The sequence below is a fragment of the Crotalus tigris genome, unplaced genomic scaffold (assembly GCF_016545835.1).
Source record: "Crotalus tigris isolate CLP2741 ecotype Arizona unplaced genomic scaffold, ASM1654583v1 scf7180000024167.7108832, whole genome shotgun sequence".
In the NCBI taxonomy this organism is placed as follows: Eukaryota; Metazoa; Chordata; class Lepidosauria; order Squamata; family Viperidae; genus Crotalus; species Crotalus tigris.
This window is the reverse complement of record NW_024100417.1, coordinates 2,542,245-2,563,252: the sequence shown is the minus strand read 5'-3', so window position 1 is coordinate 2,563,252 and position 21,008 is coordinate 2,542,245. Positions and strand designations below refer to the sequence as shown.

The 21,008-nt window shown below is 40.5% G+C and overlaps 1 protein-coding gene across 3 annotated transcripts; it reads left to right on the top strand.

The window, feature by feature from the left end:
• The first annotated feature begins 2,506 nt into the window (after positions 1-2,506).
• AMIGO1 (adhesion molecule with Ig like domain 1) lies at positions 2,507-15,933 on the top strand. Of its 3 annotated transcripts, XM_039323311.1 has the most exons (3): positions 2,507-4,090; positions 5,009-5,093; positions 15,890-15,933. In XM_039323311.1, the coding sequence occupies exons 1-3, from the start codon at positions 2,651-2,653 to the stop codon at positions 15,916-15,918; spliced, it is 1,554 nt and encodes a 517-aa protein (XP_039179245.1). In that variant the 5' UTR covers positions 2,507-2,650; the 3' UTR covers positions 15,919-15,933. The 3 variants fall into 3 exon arrangements, with proteins under 3 accessions (XP_039179245.1, XP_039179243.1, XP_039179244.1); XM_039323309.1 differs by lacking the exon at positions 15,890-15,933 and having other exon boundaries at positions 5,009-9,336; XM_039323310.1 differs by lacking the exons at positions 5,009-5,093; positions 15,890-15,933 and having other exon boundaries at positions 2,507-4,952.
• The last annotated feature ends 5,075 nt before the right edge of the window (positions 15,934-21,008 follow it).

The window sequence follows — 21,008 nt, the reverse complement described above, 5'->3', positions numbered from 1 at the left end:
CATCACCTTAAGATGAACAGAGAAGACCTCAGCAGTGGAGAAACATCTTAGATACAGATGGGGGGGTTAAAAGGTTTGGTTTATTCTACTGTTTCATTTAGTTTTAAGAGTACTGCCCATTTTTTAATATTCAGATAGAAAGATGAGTAAAAATTCTCAAGATTGATATACTGTATCAGGTGGAACAACTGTAATTTCCACCGTAAAAGCCATGCAACTATTCATCATTTTAGCCATTGTCTATCCACTGCAGGATGAAGGCCTCTTCCACATGTTTCCAACCAATACAGTCCTGAGTTTTGTTTTGCCAATTGCCAAGATGTTGTCGATCCATCTTGTTTTAGGTCTCTTTTGTGGATGCTTTTTATCAAGTGGGATCTATGACTGCCTTGGTCCACCTGCCATCAGCTCTTCTTCTTGCTGTGTGACCAGCCCATTTCCATTTCAATTCTTTTACTCTCTTGATGATATTGTATACTTTTGTTTGCTCTCTAATCCTTGTGTGGGTCTTTCTATCTTGCCTTGTAATGCCAAGCATATATCTTTCCATGGCTCTTTGCACCACTCTTAACTTTTGTATCCATTCCAAGTGTCCATGATTCACTGGCATATGTTAGAGCAGGTAGCACAAACCTTTCTCTTTAGGCACAGGGAGAGAGGTTGCTCTTGAAAATTATGCTCATCTTGCCGAATGCCTGCCAATCACATCTAACATGCCATTCAATTTCCTTTATTGTATCACCTTCCATTGAGATCTGTTGACCAAGGTATACGTAGTGGTCTACTACATCATTCAGTCTATGTATTTTAGGCAATCCTCCCTTTTCAATTTTCGGGTAAGAGCAAGACTTTAAATGGCTTCATACTCCTGAAGTGGAGCAAAAGTTAGAATTAACGCATTGGAGGTCAAAGAAATGTCTCTGGAAACCGATCCCAAGCATCTTTTGAATGGCGCCGCCTCTCCGACCTTTAGAGCCATCCTTTCGTTTTTCTCGATTTTTTCCCCCCTTAAGTTTCCCACTCCGAGCTATTCCCGAGTTGAGAGCGCGCTCGCGAAGATGCTGCTCGAAGGAACTGCTGCGAAGCACCGAGGGCTTCTCTTCCCCCCCCCACCACCCACACAGGGAGATCTGCCGATCGCAGGGAATCCGGAAAAGGACTAGTTAAAAACTTGCCTTCCTTCCATTGGCTCGAGGGCGCCCATCGAACCCTACGAACCCGAACGTTATCTGAGGCAGCGATTTTTGACTGGTCGGTCCTCTCGCCCGTCCCGCCCTTAAGCCCCCGCCTCACGAATATAGTTTTTTTTTTTTTTATCAAAACAATAACAAGAGACAATTGGCGCGAATGAAGCCAGGCTCTTTTCCAGAAGGAAGCTTTTTCTCGCCGAGCAAGCCAGGCCAGCCTCGGGAAGCCAAGAGCCGGCGGCGGACACTCTCCCTTGACCCTGACGAGAAGAACCTTCAGATCCGAGGTCGGGGCTTGCGCCAGCTGCCAGCTTCTAGCAGGGAGGTGAAGGGAGGGTCCACAACGCAGCCAGGGCGCCGTTTCGGCAACCTTTCCCAGTCCACCGGGAGCCTCCCGTTAGTACCGGAGTCCCTGGGCTGCAGTTTGGAAGCTTCCAGGTTGCCAAAGCGCCGGCGGTGCGTCTACGTGTGTGTGTGTTGGGGCTCGCTCCCTAGGACTGCTTGGCCAGCCTCCTCCTCTTCCTCCTCCTCCGTTGACAGGCTGTGGGTGGGTGTGAGCGTGAGCGTGCTAGGAGCTAGTGTGCAAGACCATCGCACTCCCAGGACGCGCGCACATGCGCGCGCAGCCTGCCTGCCCGTCTTTCCTGCTACCAGTCAACCAGCCTGGATTAACCTTTCCGGCTCCCACCGGGTCTTTGCTCTGGTGACCGCTCCGTACCACCGGAAGCCTGCTCAGCACTCTCCAGCCTATCCCCACCAGCAATCCCGCTAGAGCCCCGTCAGCCCTCTGGTCGCGCGGGACAGCTCTCGGCAGCCTCCGTTCCCACGCCCGCCGGAGAGAACTGGCAGCGGCTTCGGACTCCTTCGGAACAAGAGCTGCCCGCTCCGGCTTCCTCGGCAGCCCGGCCCCGTTTGCTCCTTTCTGTGACGGCAGGAGGCCGCATGAGAAGCCAGCGCTGCGGGAACCGACCCGCCGGGATGGGCTGAGCGGCGGAGGGAGAGGAGCTCGTTCGCCGGTGAGTGAATGAGCGGTTGGCGCTGCCGCTTGGGGGACTGTTGGTGCAATGCAACACCGCGTGGCCGGCTGCAGAGCTCGGCCGACAGGCTGAGGAGGGGAGGAGCGGACGTAAAAGCGCGAGCCGGGGTTGACTTGTCCATGAGAGGCATCTTTTCCCCAACGGGGCTGGAGGAAGCGGGCGACGAGGGCTTGGTCTTCGCCGTCCTCCGGATCGCGCTTGGCAGCAGGTGAATCCTGCCGGTCCTGCTCGGGGGATGAGCACAGCGGGTCCTCTGCTCCCTCGGCCTCGTTCCCGTCCTCTGCTTAGTGTTCTGGCAAACCCCGGATCTTGCCAGGGCCGGGTGGACCCCGTCCCAGTGCCCTCCCTCACTGCTACCTCCATGGTTCCTGCCCCTCCATATCTTCTCCAGAACCGGACCCTGACTCTTCCTCTCTGAGTCTTACAATGTGGTTTCAGGATGCTCCGGTGTCCCGCCAATGTCTCGCTCGGAACTTTAAAGCATCTTGGCTGCTGATGCTATTGAGTTTGGGCACTGGACGGCAAGGGGGGTTGGCACTGAATTGCCCCAAGAATTGTGTGTGTGCCAGCAACATCATCAGCTGCTCCAAAGCCGACCTGAAAGTCTTCCCTCACCACCTTCCTCATTACGCTACTGTCCTGGACTTTAGCCACAATCAGCTGACCCACCTTCGAGCAGAGTGGACCCCTATCCAGCTCTCTCATCTCCATTCGCTGTTCCTCAGCCACAATGGCCTTTTCTTCATCTCCACCGAGGCCTTCAGCAATGTCCCCCACCTGAAATACTTGGATCTCTCCTCCAACGCCATTGATATGCTGGGAGAGAACATCTTCAGTAAACTGACCGAGCTGGAGGTGCTCCTCCTATATAGCAACAAAATCTCCAAGATTGACCGCTCAGCTTTTGATGATATGGCCAACCTGCAGAAACTGTACCTTAGCCATAATGAGATCTCCCGCTTCCCCCTGGAGCTGGTAAAAAAAGGAGATGCCAAGCTTCCCGAATTGGCACTGCTGGACCTTTCTTTCAACAAGATCAAGAGCCTGCAGGTGAAGGAGGTTAGTAGGCTCCCGGCCTGGATGAAGAACGGCCTCTATGTTCACAGCAACCCTCTCAGCTGCCACTGTGAGCTTTACAACCTTTTCACCCACTGGCAGAAACAGCAGCTAAGCTCAGCTGTGGACTTTGAGGAAGAGCTCCAGTGCTTGGATCAGACCAAGAATAAAAACGTCACAATTTCCAACCTGTATGATCCAGAGGGCATGAACTGCAGTGCCTTCAAGGAGCAAACCCTAGAGTTCCACCGTGGGGACACGGTAACCATCAATTGTGATACCAGGCAACGAGAAGTGACAGTTAAGGAATGGGTGACACCCCGGTACGAGAACGTTCAACAAGAGGATGATAATAACTCCATTACTCTGCTGCCAAATGGAAGCCTTCTGATAAGTAATATCAGCATAGAGGATATGGGTCTGTATACCTGTCATGCAGTAAGCCAGGTGTTCAATGAGACCCTTTACGTACAAGTCACAGTCCATAACTTTACCCTTCATGGAGCCCCAGACATGTTCAACACAGCCTATACCACACTAGTGGGCTGTATCCTGAGCGTCATTCTTGTGCTCATCTATCTTTATCTGACTCCATGCCGTTGCTGTTGCCGCAGCAATGAGAAGCAGGCTAACCAACAAGAGGACAGTATCAACTCTTCAGCGCTCAGCACCACTCCGAATCACAATGCTGAAGTGACTGGGGACAAGGAAGGATTAAATCGGAACACAGTGCCAAGCAGAGCCCAAGGCCAGAATGGCAAATGCAAACCCACCAACTCCCCCAAACCTGCACCCAAAGGAGTCCAGAAGGTAGAGAGAAAATTGTCAGATCCAGATTCAGTCAGCTCAGTCTTCTCTGACACTCCCATTGTGGGGCCCTCACCAAATGAAGGTGGGAGAGGAAGCAGTAGGGACAAGGCAGGGACTGAATTAGTTGGACTGCTGTGATCATTCAGGCTATGAAAGGAAAGAATAGGAACAGATCCACATCTTTATCAAGTCAGGCACTATACTATAATCTGCCACAGTCTGTAATAGCATTCCTGTTTGGTTCCCTTCTTGTCGTGTCCAGTGTTGAAAACCTGATGTCTCAACTTACTCTCCAGCAGTTTCTGAGCCTTCTGTTTTTTGTTTTTTTCTTTGGAATGTGATCTTTTGGTTCCTTTGCATTGGAAGGTTGCAAACATCTCACTGACAAAACATGAATAATCGAGAGTATTAACTAGATTTTCTGCATCCTGCTACTGTATTTGTATTCCCCTTCTTGGGGGATTTTGCTCCCAAATATCCATACAAGTATGAAATTCAGATCAGGTCTGTTCACCTATTGCAGCCAGAATGTTGTGTGTCATTTTATAATACGGCCATAAGCCTTCAGAAGTATCTGCTCCTCAGAGGGATAAAATGAGCTTAGGAATCATATTTTAGCTATTTCTCATGCAAATTAAATTAAATCATATTATCCCCTATAGCTCCAGCTATAGTAGTAATCCTACGTAGCCAAGACATTGTGAAAAATAGTTTTTTTTCCTTAACTATTGCTCAAACATTTTTTTTTTAAGCAGCAAATGAACATTTACACTATACCAGATTTCTCAGGGCATAACTCAAAATATTTTCTAGCAAGCAAGCCTGTTTTGTGTGTTGTGCCAGTGAAAAAAGATGAAAAAAATGGATATATAGCAGTGAAAATTGATATGATGCTCTCTCTTCCTCTCTCCCATCAAGAGCTTAGTGAAAAGGGAATTAAATCCAAAGATTTTAGACTTCAGAGCACCAAACTGCAAGAAAGAACCAACAGCCTTGGGAACTGGTAAGCTGGAATTCAGAATCCCTATCTTGCTTTCTCTAAAATGCAGCAACAACAAGAACACAACATGGCTGGATGCAGATCTACTGCCTTCCCCTTTCAGCATTGGCAGCTTAATAGTTAGATTCCAGTTACAGATTATGGTCAAATTACATCAAATTTTAGCACATCTCCTCATCCTTTCAGAACTTCAGCAAGACTATGGCAGGCTATGTAGCTCCAGAACTATTTGATGCCTCATCATCTTCAGCCAAGTTTTTCTCATGTTCATTTAGGAGGCCAAACATGTTCCAGATGTTTGGGGGCAAGGGGGAATTTTATGAGCCATTCTATTTTAGCAGGAGCCATGCAACACAGCTTTGTAATATGTAGATAGGATCAATTCTAGCTGAAGAGCTTTTTCTGGAAGCTGCTTCTACAGACTTTGAACATCCTCCTAAAACAAACAACATTCAGCCTGACACTTATCTAACTGTTTGATTATTTTTTAAAAAATCCTTCCTCCCTATGTTTAGATTGGCTTTTCCTCCCAAGGGGTGGAATATAGAAATAACAAAGATATAAGAAGATTGTTTTCACAATATGGTGATGCTTCAGTCCACATTCTCTTTATGGGGTGAAATCATCCAAGCTAAGAATGTATCTTGTTCCTAATACCATTTCTCAGGTTCCCCCCCCCCAAAAAAAAACCCCTGAATGTTGCCTATCCTTACCAGTTCAGAGTGTTCCCTTTATTATAGATGGACTTGGGAAGGCTATGGAGTCATAAGAAGGAATTCATTAAAGGAACATTCCTTAACATACTGCAAAGAATTTCATTTGCTCTGGATTCAGAATCTATTGCTAGTTACAAATTATTGGTTGTTTCTGGATAGAGAAGGACAGAAGAATATAGTAGACATATATAACATAATAAGCCATAGAGTGTTTTGCACAAAGCTGTGAATGGATCCAATTACCGCCCTTAAAGACCAAACAGCCATAGCAAGTGTGATCATAGTACCAAGGCTCTGCCATCAGTTTATATGGGAATTAAACTAGGGCTGCTGGAGCTCAAAGTGATCCTTAAATCAGAAAAGCTAATCCCCTCACTTTATCTATTTAGAAATATGTCTTAAGTCACACTTAGCTTCTGGTGATTTCATGGATATGTCCATTCTTTTTGGCAACCATATGAAAGTGGTTTCCATTGCTTTTGCCACAATGTTTTTTTTTTTAACTTCTCATCTAACTTAAAGTTCTAGGAGTTCCTAGTAATCTCCCATCCAAGTACTAACCAGGTCCAGTTGTGTTTTCAAGATAAATCAAGATTCGCTAAGTGCTGACATCTACTATAAACTTTCACCTATTACTTCTGGGATTACCCAACATTTCTTTCTTAGTATATTAGGAGGAATGAAACCTCAAAAGAAATAGGCCAGCGTTTCTCAACGTTCGTGTGACGGCAACCCCCGCATGCGCAGTGGCGCCCCCATGCGCGGCGTGCATGTGTGGTGGCGCCCCCTGAGGGGAGAAAATGGCAGATCGCATTGTTTGGCGACCCCCGTAAAATGGTCGATCAACCCCAAATGGGGTCGTGACCCATAGGTTGAGAACCGCTGAAATAGGCCATCAAAAAAACATATCTGCAGACTCACAAAAAAATTGGGTTAGGAAAGGATGATTTTTATTTAAAAAAAAAATAAAAGAATGGCATGGGTGATGGTGAGCACAGAGAAAGTTTAGCAATAATGAACTAGAAATGACCAATTTTTATAAATCTGTTCATGTGGAATCTTGGCAATTTTCATGTTCAGGATTTCCTCTCTTCTGGACTTTGCAGTAGGCTAATTTCCTAAAATTCCCAGAAAATTAGACTTAAAAGCAAGATAAGAACAGATTAAAGACTAGTGCTATGGAAAGAAGGAAGAAGAAAGAAGAACCTTGCACTAGAATGTTATAGGTTACATTTTTTGTCATGTTATGACTTAATTTAATTTATTGGAATACATGCCATTCAGAAGGAATTTAGGAGTGGGAGAACTCCCTTGGTACCTAATTGTCATATGTATGGAGAAAGTTTTGTAGCCTGAATGCCATAGATCTAAGTTAAGAAATGATTAAAATGCAGAAATATATAATACAGGAGCACAGCTTAATCTCAGTGTAATAACCTTTGCACAAATATTTGCACTGGATACATCAGGACCAGCTCTATCACATTCAGAATATACGTTATCCCATTTGATGGAAGGGATGCTTTAAGTATTCTCTACTTTGCCTGGCCACTGGAATTTTTTAAAATCACAAGACAAAGATTTTCCTTGCCCTGGTGTCTCAGCTCCATTAACTAGAAATACCAGGGACCAAACGAGGGGCTTTATGTTCCTAACAGCTGCTCAGCCTCCAATTTTGATTGAATATTGCTGAATGAAGACAGAATGAAAGCCTGGACTAAAGTGAGAATGTAAAAACAACCGAAAGATGTTTCATGATGCATTTGTGTGTGCAAGTATGAATTTGCATGTGTGGGTGTCCACACTTTTAATCCCTGCTCTAGTTCTCAATATTTGCTAGAAAAAGTACTTAGGCAGGACTGTCATTTCTAACCATTTTTTAGGAAAATATACATCAACCGATAGGGTTTTCTTGCATGAAAACTTTGATTTAGCAAAATTAAAATAGCCATATACACCTTACTATTGTTGGAGTACGTCCTCTTCATGTCTTCCTGGTAAGCTTGATCCACCAAAGAGATCACAAAAACTACTTTAAGAAACCAAACATTCCTTTACTACATAAGATGAGCATGATCCTCCCAGTGGTGAATTTTATCCTGCACAGAGAAATTCATCAGGCTGTGAGGCAGAAAGTTTTAGACACCAACATATGTAATGTGGACAGTATTTAAGTAAAATAACCAGTAGAACAGCATGTGATCTTAAAAAATGGAGCTCATTACTGTTCTCTCCTAGAGCCTCTTGGTTCAAGCATCCCTTATCACTAGCAGTAAATAAGCAAAAGGAAGTAGGTCATTTTTCCACCTCATAACCTTGGTTATAATATCAGTATATAGAAAATAGTATTTCCTCCTATCTCCTCTGTGGTTAATCTTGTTTTGATGTTGATTCCTGTACCATTAACTCTAACCTGGAGGTAATACTTAGTAATCCCTACCTAGTATTTGTAATCTGAATGTATCAAGGATACTGACTTCAAATAAAATTAATTCTATATTATTTAAATTTTCTCACACTAACCAGAAAATGATTCGGAACCAAAGAGTAGAAACAGCTATCCTCTTATGTCCAGATCAACCCAGCTCCCATTTTCCCTGCTTGGTTAAGACAAGTGAACATAGCTGATTTAGAAGAGAAAGCTGACTCACTGATGGATAAAGCACCATACTGATAATTGCTAAGTGGCTTTTTACAGTACTCTGCCTGTATGGGTAGGAAAAGAAATCACCTACAAGATTTTCCTGTGTAAACTATTGGGCTAAAGGAAGGATCTATCCACATTTCAAGTAGTGTCAGAACTTTTTGTTTCATCAACTCTCCTGCTTGTACCTATTGTCTGTGTGCAGTCTAAATGCAATTTGTCTCTATATTACAGTGGCAGAAAAGGACACTCCCCTTCAGCACTTTGTTTCGTACCCAAAGGATCATATATATATATATATATATATATATTGGAAATACAGATCTATTATGGCTGAGGCATCTGGAGTTACTTTTTAATAGCAGCAAATGTTTGGTGCTAACTGCAAAGAATCCATTTCTCTCTTGGCTGAACTTTCTGGCTTGCTGAACAAGAGAGAGTAGCTAGATTTGTACATCACACTAAGCCATAATTAAGTTGCTCTTGTTTTGGTTTAGCATATTGTATAAATCCAACCACTGCTTTGTAAACCATGGGTTTTGGCTCAGAAGGCCAACCACTATGGTTTATTTAGTAAGCGATGGTTAAACAAATCAAGATGTGTAGCATGATCTGTGAACTTATGTTAGCACATTATCTCCAAATCCATAATCTGTCATATGCTCCTAAAAGCAAGCAAAAAATAAAGTCTTTACCCACTTAGTTTCACCTTCTTGCTTGCTCAATAGTGGTTACTCTCTTTAAGAGTCTGCTAAATTGTAGCAATGTTAAGCCTTTTCAGATTTATTTATTTATACTTGTACTTCAAAAACCTTTGTTTTATTTGCTACTTCCTTTGTACCGTCAGAAAAAAATATTCCATAAAAATTGAAGAATGGACTTCAAAGATAAATGTCTTTTTCTGAGATCAGTTGTGCATACAACCTCTATGAAATGTTGATGAGGTCAAAGCAGGGGTATCAAGTCAATTGATCTAATAGGCTGCACAGAACTACTTAATTTTCATTTTAAAAGAGAGCCAGTGGATGAACTTTCCTTTTTGGACACTTAAGTCAAGACTTATGTATCACAAATGTTGAAGAAAGCTGCAAACATGACTTAGCAAAATAAAGGTATGCCTGGGGCTCAGAATTTGGAAGGAAACATTCCAAATACAAATCTTCTAAAAATTGCACATCTAAAACAAGTTTAAGGCAGGGGTTCCCAATCTTGGCAAGTTTAAGACATGTGGACTTCAACTTCCAGAATTTCCCAGCCAACCATGCTGACTGGAGAATTCTGGGAATTGAAGTCTACACGTCTTAAAGTTGCTAAGTTTGGTAAATCCTGATTTAAGATTAAGTGCAGATTAAATTTATACCAGTGTCTGAGAAAGATTGGGGTATTGCCTCTACTGAACAATAGGATGAGATCACAGATACTGCAACCAAGCAAAATCCCATCTCCTATTTTGTGACTTGCAGGTCAAGCAAAAGTGTTCTAAGTTTGCTGGAATGCTTACCCATGTCAGGCAACAATAAAAATCCTGCAAAGGAGCTGAATTGGATTTCTTTGTTAGGTAGTTTGTACCTTCTAACATAGAAATATGTGAAAATAAAACATATTTTGCTAATAGGCACCCCAGGATCTTCTGCTTTTTCATGTTCAACATGGTAAATTACAAATTGAATATGTTCACAATTATATCAAAAGCCTAACTTAATAACGGTTGTAAGGCTTGGTCACATATTTTCAAAGAAATTTTACTAGACACCGGTTCATAATATAGCTTATAATTGCAACCTATAATGTTTTCTTTTTTTAAAAAAAAGCAGCCTATTAAAATGATTGCAGGTTTGGTTTGGCTAATTTCCATAGTTAATGGTATAATATAAAGCAGTCAAAATTCACCATCTATTAGGACTAAAATGAAGATTACTAGATATATATTTGGATGCAATGGAGTTACATCTCATGCAGCAATACCAGGTGGATTACAGTATTTAGTGTGGATTTAGAAAGCTGTATGAATCTGTTATGTTTCACATGCGGAGCAAACCTAACTCTGTGTGACAGAACACATATTCATTCAATGTGTATGCTAATGGTTCAGTTCACATCTTATCTAGATAGGAATTTCTGCACTTGGAATGACTTCGGCTTCAGGTCTGTGAGATCTATTACCAATGTTTGTAGACCAGAAACGTAACTGGTAAGGCAATTCTATTACACTACACTCCCCACATAAAGAAGCATATGTTCAATCAGTGCTGATTGCATGAGTGGTATTGTGTTCTGCCACCTCATTTTTCTGGTAAAGATTATCATATATAGCTGTGATATGAATATCTAGCAACCACTAGGTGTCAGGAGAGAGACATGGCAAAACTCTTTGCTGCCATCTATGGTCTTCTGGAATTGTCAGGCCCAGAGATGAAATAACCTATGCATCATTTATGGTTGTAAAAGCAAACAGACTTACTTACAATACTTCTCTCATCCCCTTTAGAGCATCCATTGAATTTTCTGCTTGTCTTAGGTAGCCATTCAGTATACCAAATTGTACACAAACATGGGAAGGTAATAGGCAAAATAGTACCACTACCGGTAGTAGAACACACGGTATTTTAAAAGAAACTAGGTTAGCAATTTCCTTGAGAGTTTCCTCTGAATCTTAGTGCTTATCAAACTGACACACTTGCTTCACTAAGTTGTTCCTGGTGAGCTGGATAATTGCTATATTCCTTGGGGTCATTTTTACTTTTGCACTATGGAACCATTACTCATTGATTGCTTGGTATATCATTGATGAAATCTGTATTTATGACTTTGCCTGCCAACCAGCCTTCTGATAGATCATTGGGTAATGCTGAAGTTTTCAGGATTTTAGAACTAGCATGCACTTTGACCCAAATTTACATCTAGGAACTCCCTGTTGTGTGAACACAGTCACAGTAAGTGTCTTCAATAAATTTATGTTCAATAGGAACAGTGCCAACAAATGTTCATGTGTTCATATATCATTGCATAAATTTGATGATGATAATGGTGATTTGGAACTTCTACAATTATTTTTTGCTAGCTTGTAACATTTTTTTATTCCAGCATTTGGTTTAGGAGTTGACTGAGGATTATATGCCACTTAGTCAGAGTCTACTCTTAGCAACCAAGTAGATAGATGTTTCTCCAGGATGGCCTGCCCCCAACCTGGTCCATACAGCACCAATTGCTGCTGTACTTGAGTGCATCCTTGCTGCTGGTAATCCTTTTCGTCTTTTCCACCTTTCTCAGCATTGCGGACTTTTCAAGAGAGCAAACTCTTTGCATAACATATCCATAGTATGAACTTTTGAGATTACTTATTTGTAATCCAGATGAGAACTCTGGGTTGATTGTTCTAGAATTTACTGTTTTTCTTTGCTATCTTGGGATTCTCAGGAGTCTTCTCCAATACCACAGTTCAAAAACATTACTACCCACTATATCCTGTTTCTTCAAAGTCCAACTTTGGCTTCTGTATAGCATCACAAGGAAAACTGTTGCCTCAGTGACTCTGGTCTTTGTAGGTCAAGACACATTGTGGCATCTGAATGTCTTTTCCAAAGCCTTCCGTCACTACTCTATGGTGTATTTTCTTGATTAAAAGCCTTGATTAAAGTATGTTTAAAAAGCATTGCAACCTGGCCAGTAATGTGATTCCATTAAATCAGGGGTCTTCAAATGTGGCCCTTTTATGACTTGTGGACTTCAACTCCCAGAATTCCTCAGACAGCCATGGCTGGCTGAGGAATTCTGGGAGTTGAAGTCCACAAGTCATAAAAGGGCCACATTTGAAGACCCCTGCATTAAATTCTCAACAATTGTGGATACTTGATTTGCATCATAGTTTGTACTTGCCTTATTCAGATTGATTCCACCTGGGAAAGGCAGAAGCCTTTCCTCCCCTCTTACTACTCAGAAGTTGACAATAGTAGCTTCCAGCCAGCAAAAGCATTCCAAAGGTCAGACCAGCTCTCTTACTGTGTCCATTATGGAAATCCTCGCAGCATAGATGCGAGGCATTAAAAGAGCTTTAGAGCCATCTCTAAATGAATGGAGTAACACATTTCAATTAATACATTAAAAACTCATTTATCCATTCTGCCTGAAGGCCGAATAGTAAGGCCTTGCAAAGATTAATACCCAAACCTCTTGCCTCAACAATAAAATAAGTGCTTGTCTTTGGAGAGTACACATCAGGATCATGTTGCATCTAAAAACCTGCTAGCTAACAGTAGGTTTATAATCTTGTAATTCAGAGAGATCCAGCTCAGTTGTCACAAAGCTATTTCATTAGCAATAATCCTTTCCATTAGTGATAATTTTTTAATCCCATCAGTGGCTTTTGAATACCATGGACAGTCTTAACACCTCCAAGATTAGACTAATCCCTGAAATACTAAAATGTGAAAAAAAATATTTGTGCAAAACAGGAGAGCTCTGTATCTGTATATCTTTTAGTTTTAACTTTGGTTGTCCAGAATACATGTATAAGTTGGGTTCACACTTGTGCTGGATTGACAAAACATAATGCTTTGTTCATATGGTTTATTATGCCCAAATTAACTGTATCATGACTGAACTACAATGGCTAGTTCCCACAACTAAGAACTCTAAGCTACCCACCACATTTTAGCCCATATTGTATGAACCCAGCCTATGTGCTACATACACCCTATTTCTCTGTACAGTTTCAGGGAGGCAACACAAATGCAGGATTAGATTTCTTTGATAGACCATTGGAGCATTATTGGCAGTGTATACTATTTGCCTTTATTTACAGGTATATAGGCAGAATGTAGAAGGAGAAACAACTTTAACCATTGGACAGATCATCCATGTCCAAAGCCCCTAGAGCAGTGGTTCTCAACCTTTTTAATGCTGCGACCCCCAACCGGTCGTAAGTCAAGGACTACTCAACTGGTCGTAAGTCGAGGACTACTCAACTGGTGTAGCACCAATTGCAGAATGAGACTTTTGGCGGGCTCAGCAGGGCAGAGACAGCCTGGACAATTCCTATTTGCTTTTGAAAGCCAATAGAATTAGACTCTATTCAAGAGAGTCTATTCTATTGGCTTTCAAAAGCCAATAGAATAAAAGGGAGTAGCACAGCTATGGAAAAGGGGGAAAAAGTGGCGGGCTGCATTGTTTGGCGACCCCCGTGAAATGGTCTTTCGACCCCAAATGGGGTCCCGACCCACAGGTTGAGAACCACTGCTCTAGAGCAGGGGTAGGCAACCTTGGCTCTTTTATGACTCGTGGACTTCAACTCCCAGAATTAATTCTGGGAGTTGAAGTCCACGAGTCATAAAAGAGCCAAGGTTGGCTACCCCTGCTCTAAAGGGACATTGTCCTTCCACACCCAAGGAATGTGTCAAACTGAGACGGTTATGGCCTATCTATGTTTCCATGGTACCATGACATTTTCCTCCATTCTAGAAAGCCAAACCAAGTATCTCTGCAAACTGAATGAAACAAAACCCACTGACGATGCTTTTGCAGTGATTCCTCTGGCAATCTGGGATGGGAAAGCATTCAGTTGGCAAGGACTCTTGTTTCACCCTAGGTTCTGTTTCTGGGATTTCCCCACATCCAGGAAATCAAAGTGTGACAGTTTAGCTTCCTCCCTCCGTCCTTTCTATCCATGATACCTTATGCAATAAAAAATAGTAATTTAGGTACCACAGATATCTGCTGTTTTTACTGCAAAAGATATAATATAGATAATCCATGAGAAATATATAATATAGATAATCCATGAGAAGTAAAATAATATGTTTTGTCATGATGTTGCCTGATAAGGAGTTCTGGAGAACTCAGAAGCTTACCTGTTCTTTTTGTGCATGTCTCTTGATCCTAGTAAAAGTATTGCCCAAATATGATGTTGAATTTAGTTAACATCTCACTCAGAATCACAAAAACTACACATCACAAGCAAAAGTCTGTCTGGTAAGATATTGCAGAGATAAACTGAGATGATACACTGTAATAAAATAAGGAAAATGAATGATCTCTTCCTGTAGTGGCAAAATGAGTTAGTTCATATGTGGTGGATATGTTACTTCAGAGCTTAACACTAATTTTGTCTCCCCTTGGGTGGCACTAGTGCTCCAAAATCCCCACCTATAGCAATGTGGCTGTTGATCAGCTGGCGAAAAAATACTGAACAAGAAGCTCCTATATATGGTCTGTCAACAGCAAAACAACAGCAAAACCCTAACTCCACTGAATTCTTTCAAATGAAACACATTAAGATGCAGATGATTTATATAAAAAACAAGTTCTTAAGATGGCAAATAGAACTGCTTAGCATGTTCATCACATTTGTTCCCAAAGGAGCAGTAAGAAACAGTTACTTTGAAAGATTGCAAATGGGGGAATCTAGAAAAATGCCACTTTAACAAGTAAAAACAAGTGAAGATTTTGCATTTCATTAAGCATTTATCTGAAATTTATAATTATACATTTCACTCCTCTTTTTTTTTTAATAAACTGCCTTGAGGAACCTTTGCCTTAAAAATCGTCATCATCATCATCATCATCCATCATCATTTTTATGCCAGAAAACAATTTCTTTAGTAATCCATAGAATCCCACTGCTTTCAATAACGCTTTTTTGGGAAGGGGAGGAAATTGCCTTTGATTTTTACTGTCAAATATCCAAGCAAAGTACTTCAACTGACAAGAGCCAATTATTTTTTTCTCCTTGAAGAGCATATACTGTACAGATGCTGATGAAGTACACATTAAGACATATTATTCATTTCCATGCATATTCTGCCTAGCTTCTGCTTAAGATAGCTTGCATTAATAGTGTAAATAGTAAATTATAGGGCAAAGAACAGAAGCTTTTTGTTGTTCCTCACAAAGTCTCTTTGAACAGAGGCTGACTTATTTAGAAGGAATACTCTCCATTAGTAGACACAGTATTCTGACTTTTTAAAAATAATTCTGGATATATGCTTCCAAAGAACAGAAATGTATGTTGCATATGTAAGTTTATTCATTTGACATATCAAGCATAAATGTTTGGCACATGAATGTGCATATGTCATCAATTTACTCCTATTTTAGGTAGACTATAAACTCTAGACCTAAAATGGTGTTTTGGAGGAATTCAATAAAATGATAAATGCAGAGCAGGACACTTAAAAAATGATAAATGCAGAGCAGGACACTTATGTGCACAATCAAACTTTTATGTTAATGCACAGTGTAAATTAGGGTAGGTGCACACTCAAAGCACCCGGAATCTGCTTAGTTCCTCACAGATTCAGAGACAACCATTGCTTTCCATTGGTGAATAGATGGCATTCAGCAGAATCCTTGTACAATTAAAGTTCAGAAACAATGGCATTTTTTTTAATAAGATGTGTTCACTTTGACTTCTAAATGCAACTAAAATATCTCTTTCATCCAAGGCATTGGAGACATGACAGTAGTATTCTAGCATTTGAGGGGCTACCACAGAGAAGAGGGATTCAACTTATTTTCCATAGCACCAGAAGGCAAGACAAGAAACAATGGATGGAAACTAATCAAGGAGAGAAGCAACCTGGAATTAAGGACAAACTGTGAGGACAATTAACTAGTGGAACAGCTTGCCTTCAGATGTTTTGGGTGCTTCATCATGGGAGATTTTTAAGAAGAGACTGGACAGCCACTTGTTGGAAATGATATAGGGTTTCCTGCTTGAGTAGGGGGTTGGACTAGAAGACCTCCAAGGTCTCTTCTAGCTCTATTCTTATTGATTGCATTACCATTTAAAATATGCTTTATTTCCTATACATTGTATTACACACTGTACAAGTAACTTATTCCTGCTAAAGGAGCGATTGGCCAGAAGTTAAACTAATCCTTGGCTTGAGTGGGACTTGAATACCGGTATTCTAAAAGTGTGGTGATTGGTTCTCTGAAATGCGATCCTGTGTTTTGTTCCTCTCAAAGGTATAAGCCAAACATTGGGAGGCAGCACCAGAAAAAAAGCCATCTCTTTTAAGCTTTATGCAAGATAAAATAATATAACATTGCGAAAAGAAGACTGATCCTATTGGGACAGAAAGCAAGCCAAAACGTCCCGTCAGGAAACGGGACGGCAGTGTCTGCAGCTCGCTTTGAAAGGAAGGCAAAGCAACACAGAGACCAAGTGCTGCTTTGCTCTCTGCCCCTACCCCCACTTCTTTTTATCTGTGCAGGAATGAAAGCAAAACAGGACTTCTTTGCAATAAAAAAAAAACCAAAACAAATTCCTTCAAGTGCTATTCAGGGAGTCTCCAAGGCTGATGAAAGGCAGCCAGCTCAGACAAGGCAGAGTGAAAGATCAGAATCACAGAGGCCTCCCGATCTCACAGCTTTAATACAAAGCTAAACGGCTGAAAGGAAGCTAATGGGCAAGCCCCAGTAGTTGATGGGAAAGGCCCTTTTTACTGCCATTGTCTAGCCATCTGTCACTGCATCCACTCCGGATAACTTGCCAGCCGGCTCAGTTGAAATCCCAGCTGACATCTCGCTATGCAAGGCAGTCTGATTCCATGGATACTGAGAGAGGGAAAATAGCAGCTTGTTCTTTGTTTGGGAAGAGGAGTGACAGTGGGGATGCAGAGGAAGAGACCTTTCTGGGTGCTTGCGAAAGACGATTGTATAATGAACCTTAAGGCTGCAACCTTATACGTACTAATCCAGGAATAAGAGCTACAGAATTCAACTGGGCTAGCAGCATCCAGAAGCACCATCCCTTTAGCAACTGGTACCCAAGTTCTAAGTCTGTGAAAAACAAAGGGCTTTTGTTATTTAGAACAAATAACTTCAAGAAGAAATGTAAATAGGTCAAAGAACCGAGTCCATAGAGCATTTTCACACCAGACTATTTAGTGGCTCTGCAATGGATTCTCTCTATAAGGCCATTCTCATAGAGGAATAGATTGTAGTTCCACACAATCACCAGCCTTGCCTCTTTGCTGGACTTTCGCACTACTGAGTCAATATCTTTTTGGATGTTCTCTGGCCCTTCAATAGACCAGGAAGATTAAGGAAGAATGGCCGTCAAACTGGCTGGTGGAGGTACAGGAAAACTGATGCTCAATCTAACCAGTGCTTTGCTCCTGTTCTCCTTGCAGCTTTTTCTTTTGCAATGAAGAAAACAGTGACCCAAACTGGAAGAGCTTCAAAGACATCCCAAGCAGTTCTGAAGTGGGAAGAAGAAAGTAAGCCAGGTAGAGACATGAGATGAGCCCGGAGTTCCCACCAATAAAAAGCCACCCATTCTTTTCTCCACAGAAAACTCTTTGAAACAATGTTCTGGGAGCATTTTCTTTGGAGGGCCTGAACCTAATGGTAGCGTGACTGTTTCTCAAGGCCGCCAGAAAGGCTAGAGATGGGGAAGGGGCCTGGAAAAGTGATTTCATTTGCAATAAAGTCTGTCTTCTGGCAGGCCTAATAGCAAACTGGAATACGTCATGAAAGTGCATTTTTAATTGCACTTAAGGGAAAAGAAAGGCGAATAGGACCGACCTTCTATTAACCTTACTAACCACTAAAAAAAAGGCTGAAATGTGTTTTGAAATTCTCTGCATTTTGTCTGTGGTTGGTAAAACTTTAGTGGATTCTTAGATAATGGATCCAGTCATTATGATGACCTAATTTTTAATAGAGAAGTGTGGATTTGACCTAGTGATGCTAAATGGACTTTGTGATCAATATTTTAGGTAACATTTCCTCCTCATAAGATCTCTTCTGAGTCATCTGTATGAATGCAAGATCTTTAACCAACAAACAAAATGCTGTTTTAATAGACTTAAAACAGTGAATGACAGGAAATTCAGAGTAACCTTTTAAATGAATACATAGTAAGGGGAAAAGAACATGGAATCTTCTTTCCAGTTTTCAACTGATTAATTTGACATTGCTTTATGATATACTCTTAATATGCAAAAAAAGGCCAATTAAATCATTATTGCCTCCACAGTTGGTTGATCTGTTAGGGTGTGTATGTTTATAGTTGTATATTTAATATGAAATATGTGAAAATGATTTTTATATTTATATTATTTTAGTTATTCTAATAAATGAATATTTCTTTTAGTGTCAGCTGTTAACATTTTTGCTAAGCATAAACTTTATAGAAAAATATTGAAAAAATAGCCCACTCTTTATTAAATATTACCCAAATATTACCCGAGAATTATTGCTATTGCTTCTGTGATTAACAATTCCTGTTAATTGTAGGGTAACAAAAATAATATTCTTGTACCTTCAGTTTTTATAATATAATTCATTCAATATATTTGCATACCAGTTCCCAATTTTATAAAATTCAAAGTAATTTATAATTAAAATATAAACAACAATCAATCAAACAAAACAGCATAAGCTAATACATTCAATTTAAAAATGAAAGGAAAAGGGAAGATGAGAAACAAGATCAAAGCCATAATGCAACATTTACTGAGGAAAGACCTTAATCATTTCTTGTAAGTGTCAAATGAATTTCTGAAAATATAGTATTCTAGAATGAAGGACAGGACTGGTTTTCTGTGGATTTTGGCACTAGCAGGAAGATTTCCTCAGAAGAATTTCCCAATCAACTTGATCTATAGCAGCAAAGGCAATATGTTGCACCTGCCCATGCAGTGACAAGGAAATTGCATCTGTTTATCATGTATCATTACAGTGTAAATTCTACAGGGATACTAGGTTAACTTATATTGTTCCCCTAATATGTAAATCCCCATGAAAGCCAGACACTTTCTATGTGAATCGGATTCTAGAAGATTTGAAATCCTTCATTACTTGTTTATTAGCCAAATTCTGCATGGCCACAATGAAAATAAGGCAAAACTGTTCTCAGGAATAACCCATTCTGCTTTATTGACCATTTCAGATTTAATATACAGGTTCTTTAAGTTTTTAGATGATGTGCATTTTTACTCCACAGATTATATTTCAGACTTATCCTTGCACCGTTTATTAACGGGTATTTGGATGGATAACCCCTAAAAAAATCTCAGGACTGTAGGTTATTCTGGAAAATCATCTTGGAAGAACAAAGGAACAAACCATATTCATGCTGTTTCCAAGAAATCAGCAAGGATATGTCCACATAGACATCAGGAATTGTGCTGTGCTCAGGAGGAATTTGTGCCTATCACAAAAAATAAAAATAAAAAACCCTTACAGAGTAATTCTTCCATCCACTACATAGTAATAAAAAAAAGTTACTGTGGTCCTTCTTTCTCATATTCACATATTTCACTACTTGCTTAGGTGCTTTGGGCAATTTTTGCAACTGAATTTTACTGTGCATAAATTATGAATTAAAATGTGTTTGATTCACTATTCACCAAATTACATTTCTATCAAAGAGTTCTGCTTAACAACTTTGAAAGCTCAAACTTTTTCTTGTGTAAGCCAAATTAAAGATACATCAATCAATTTCTGATGTCTGGAATCTAAATTACCTTTCACAACATTATAGGAATTGGAGATTTGGAATTTATAAACATTATCCTTTGCAACTGGAATCTATCTAGGATTTTAAGGAGTCCAACAAGAGAAAACCATAGCAAAATCATTTTACATATGGAGGTATTCCTGGAAGCTGAATAGACTGGAAAAACATTGGCTTGAAGAAACGAATCAGTTCTACCTTGGATTCATGTTGCATTCTTTTGTTAAGGAAAAAAAAATAAAGATCTGCAGATCAATAGAGCATGAAGCTTCTCCATGCAATTAAATGCTTAATTGGATTCTGGAAGATATCTGAGAAGACACTTTAAAGAGCCTACTTCCGGCCTGTAAGTATAAACAGTGGTGTACATTGCTATGTGCTGTAACTACTCTTTTCCATTCATCTGGAGTAAAGGGTCTGTTACAATGAACTATAGTGCAGAGTTGATGTATAAACCTGTGTTAGTTCAAGTTGCAATGTAGGGATAACAACAAGGGATAACATGGCAAGATTTCTGTAAAATACTTTCTTAGTTTCAATCCAACCTGAAGGAAGGGTCTAAAGCTTCTAGATTGAGCTTACTTTTCTTGGAACTAGCTTTGAACATGTATTATTGAATATGAGTTAGGCTGAAGGATTCTTCTAAGTTACTTTTCTAAAAGTTACATCTCCAACTATTATTTGAAAATAAGTTAAATGGTCACATAAAATGTTTGACTCCAATAAAGCTAGAGCTAAAGGTTTTTCTCTCTTTGCTATCTTTTTTGTTCTTTGGGATGTAGAGAATATATGGATTTATTATATGCCATCAAGTCATTTTTGATTCCTGGTAACTACTTAGGTTTTCTCCAGGATGTCCTGCTCTTCCCTTTCCTCCCAACTTTTCCAGCAGAGCATTTCCTAGAGCAGTGGTTCTCAACCTTTCTAATGCCGTGACCCCATAATACAGTTCCCCATGTTGTGGTGACCCCGAACCACTTATACATCACCGGGTGCCAGGGGCGTGGCCAAAGAAAAGGGGGAAAAAATGGCGGACAGCCTTGTTTGGTGACCCCCGTGAAATAGTCGTTCGACCCCAAATGGGGTCCCGACCC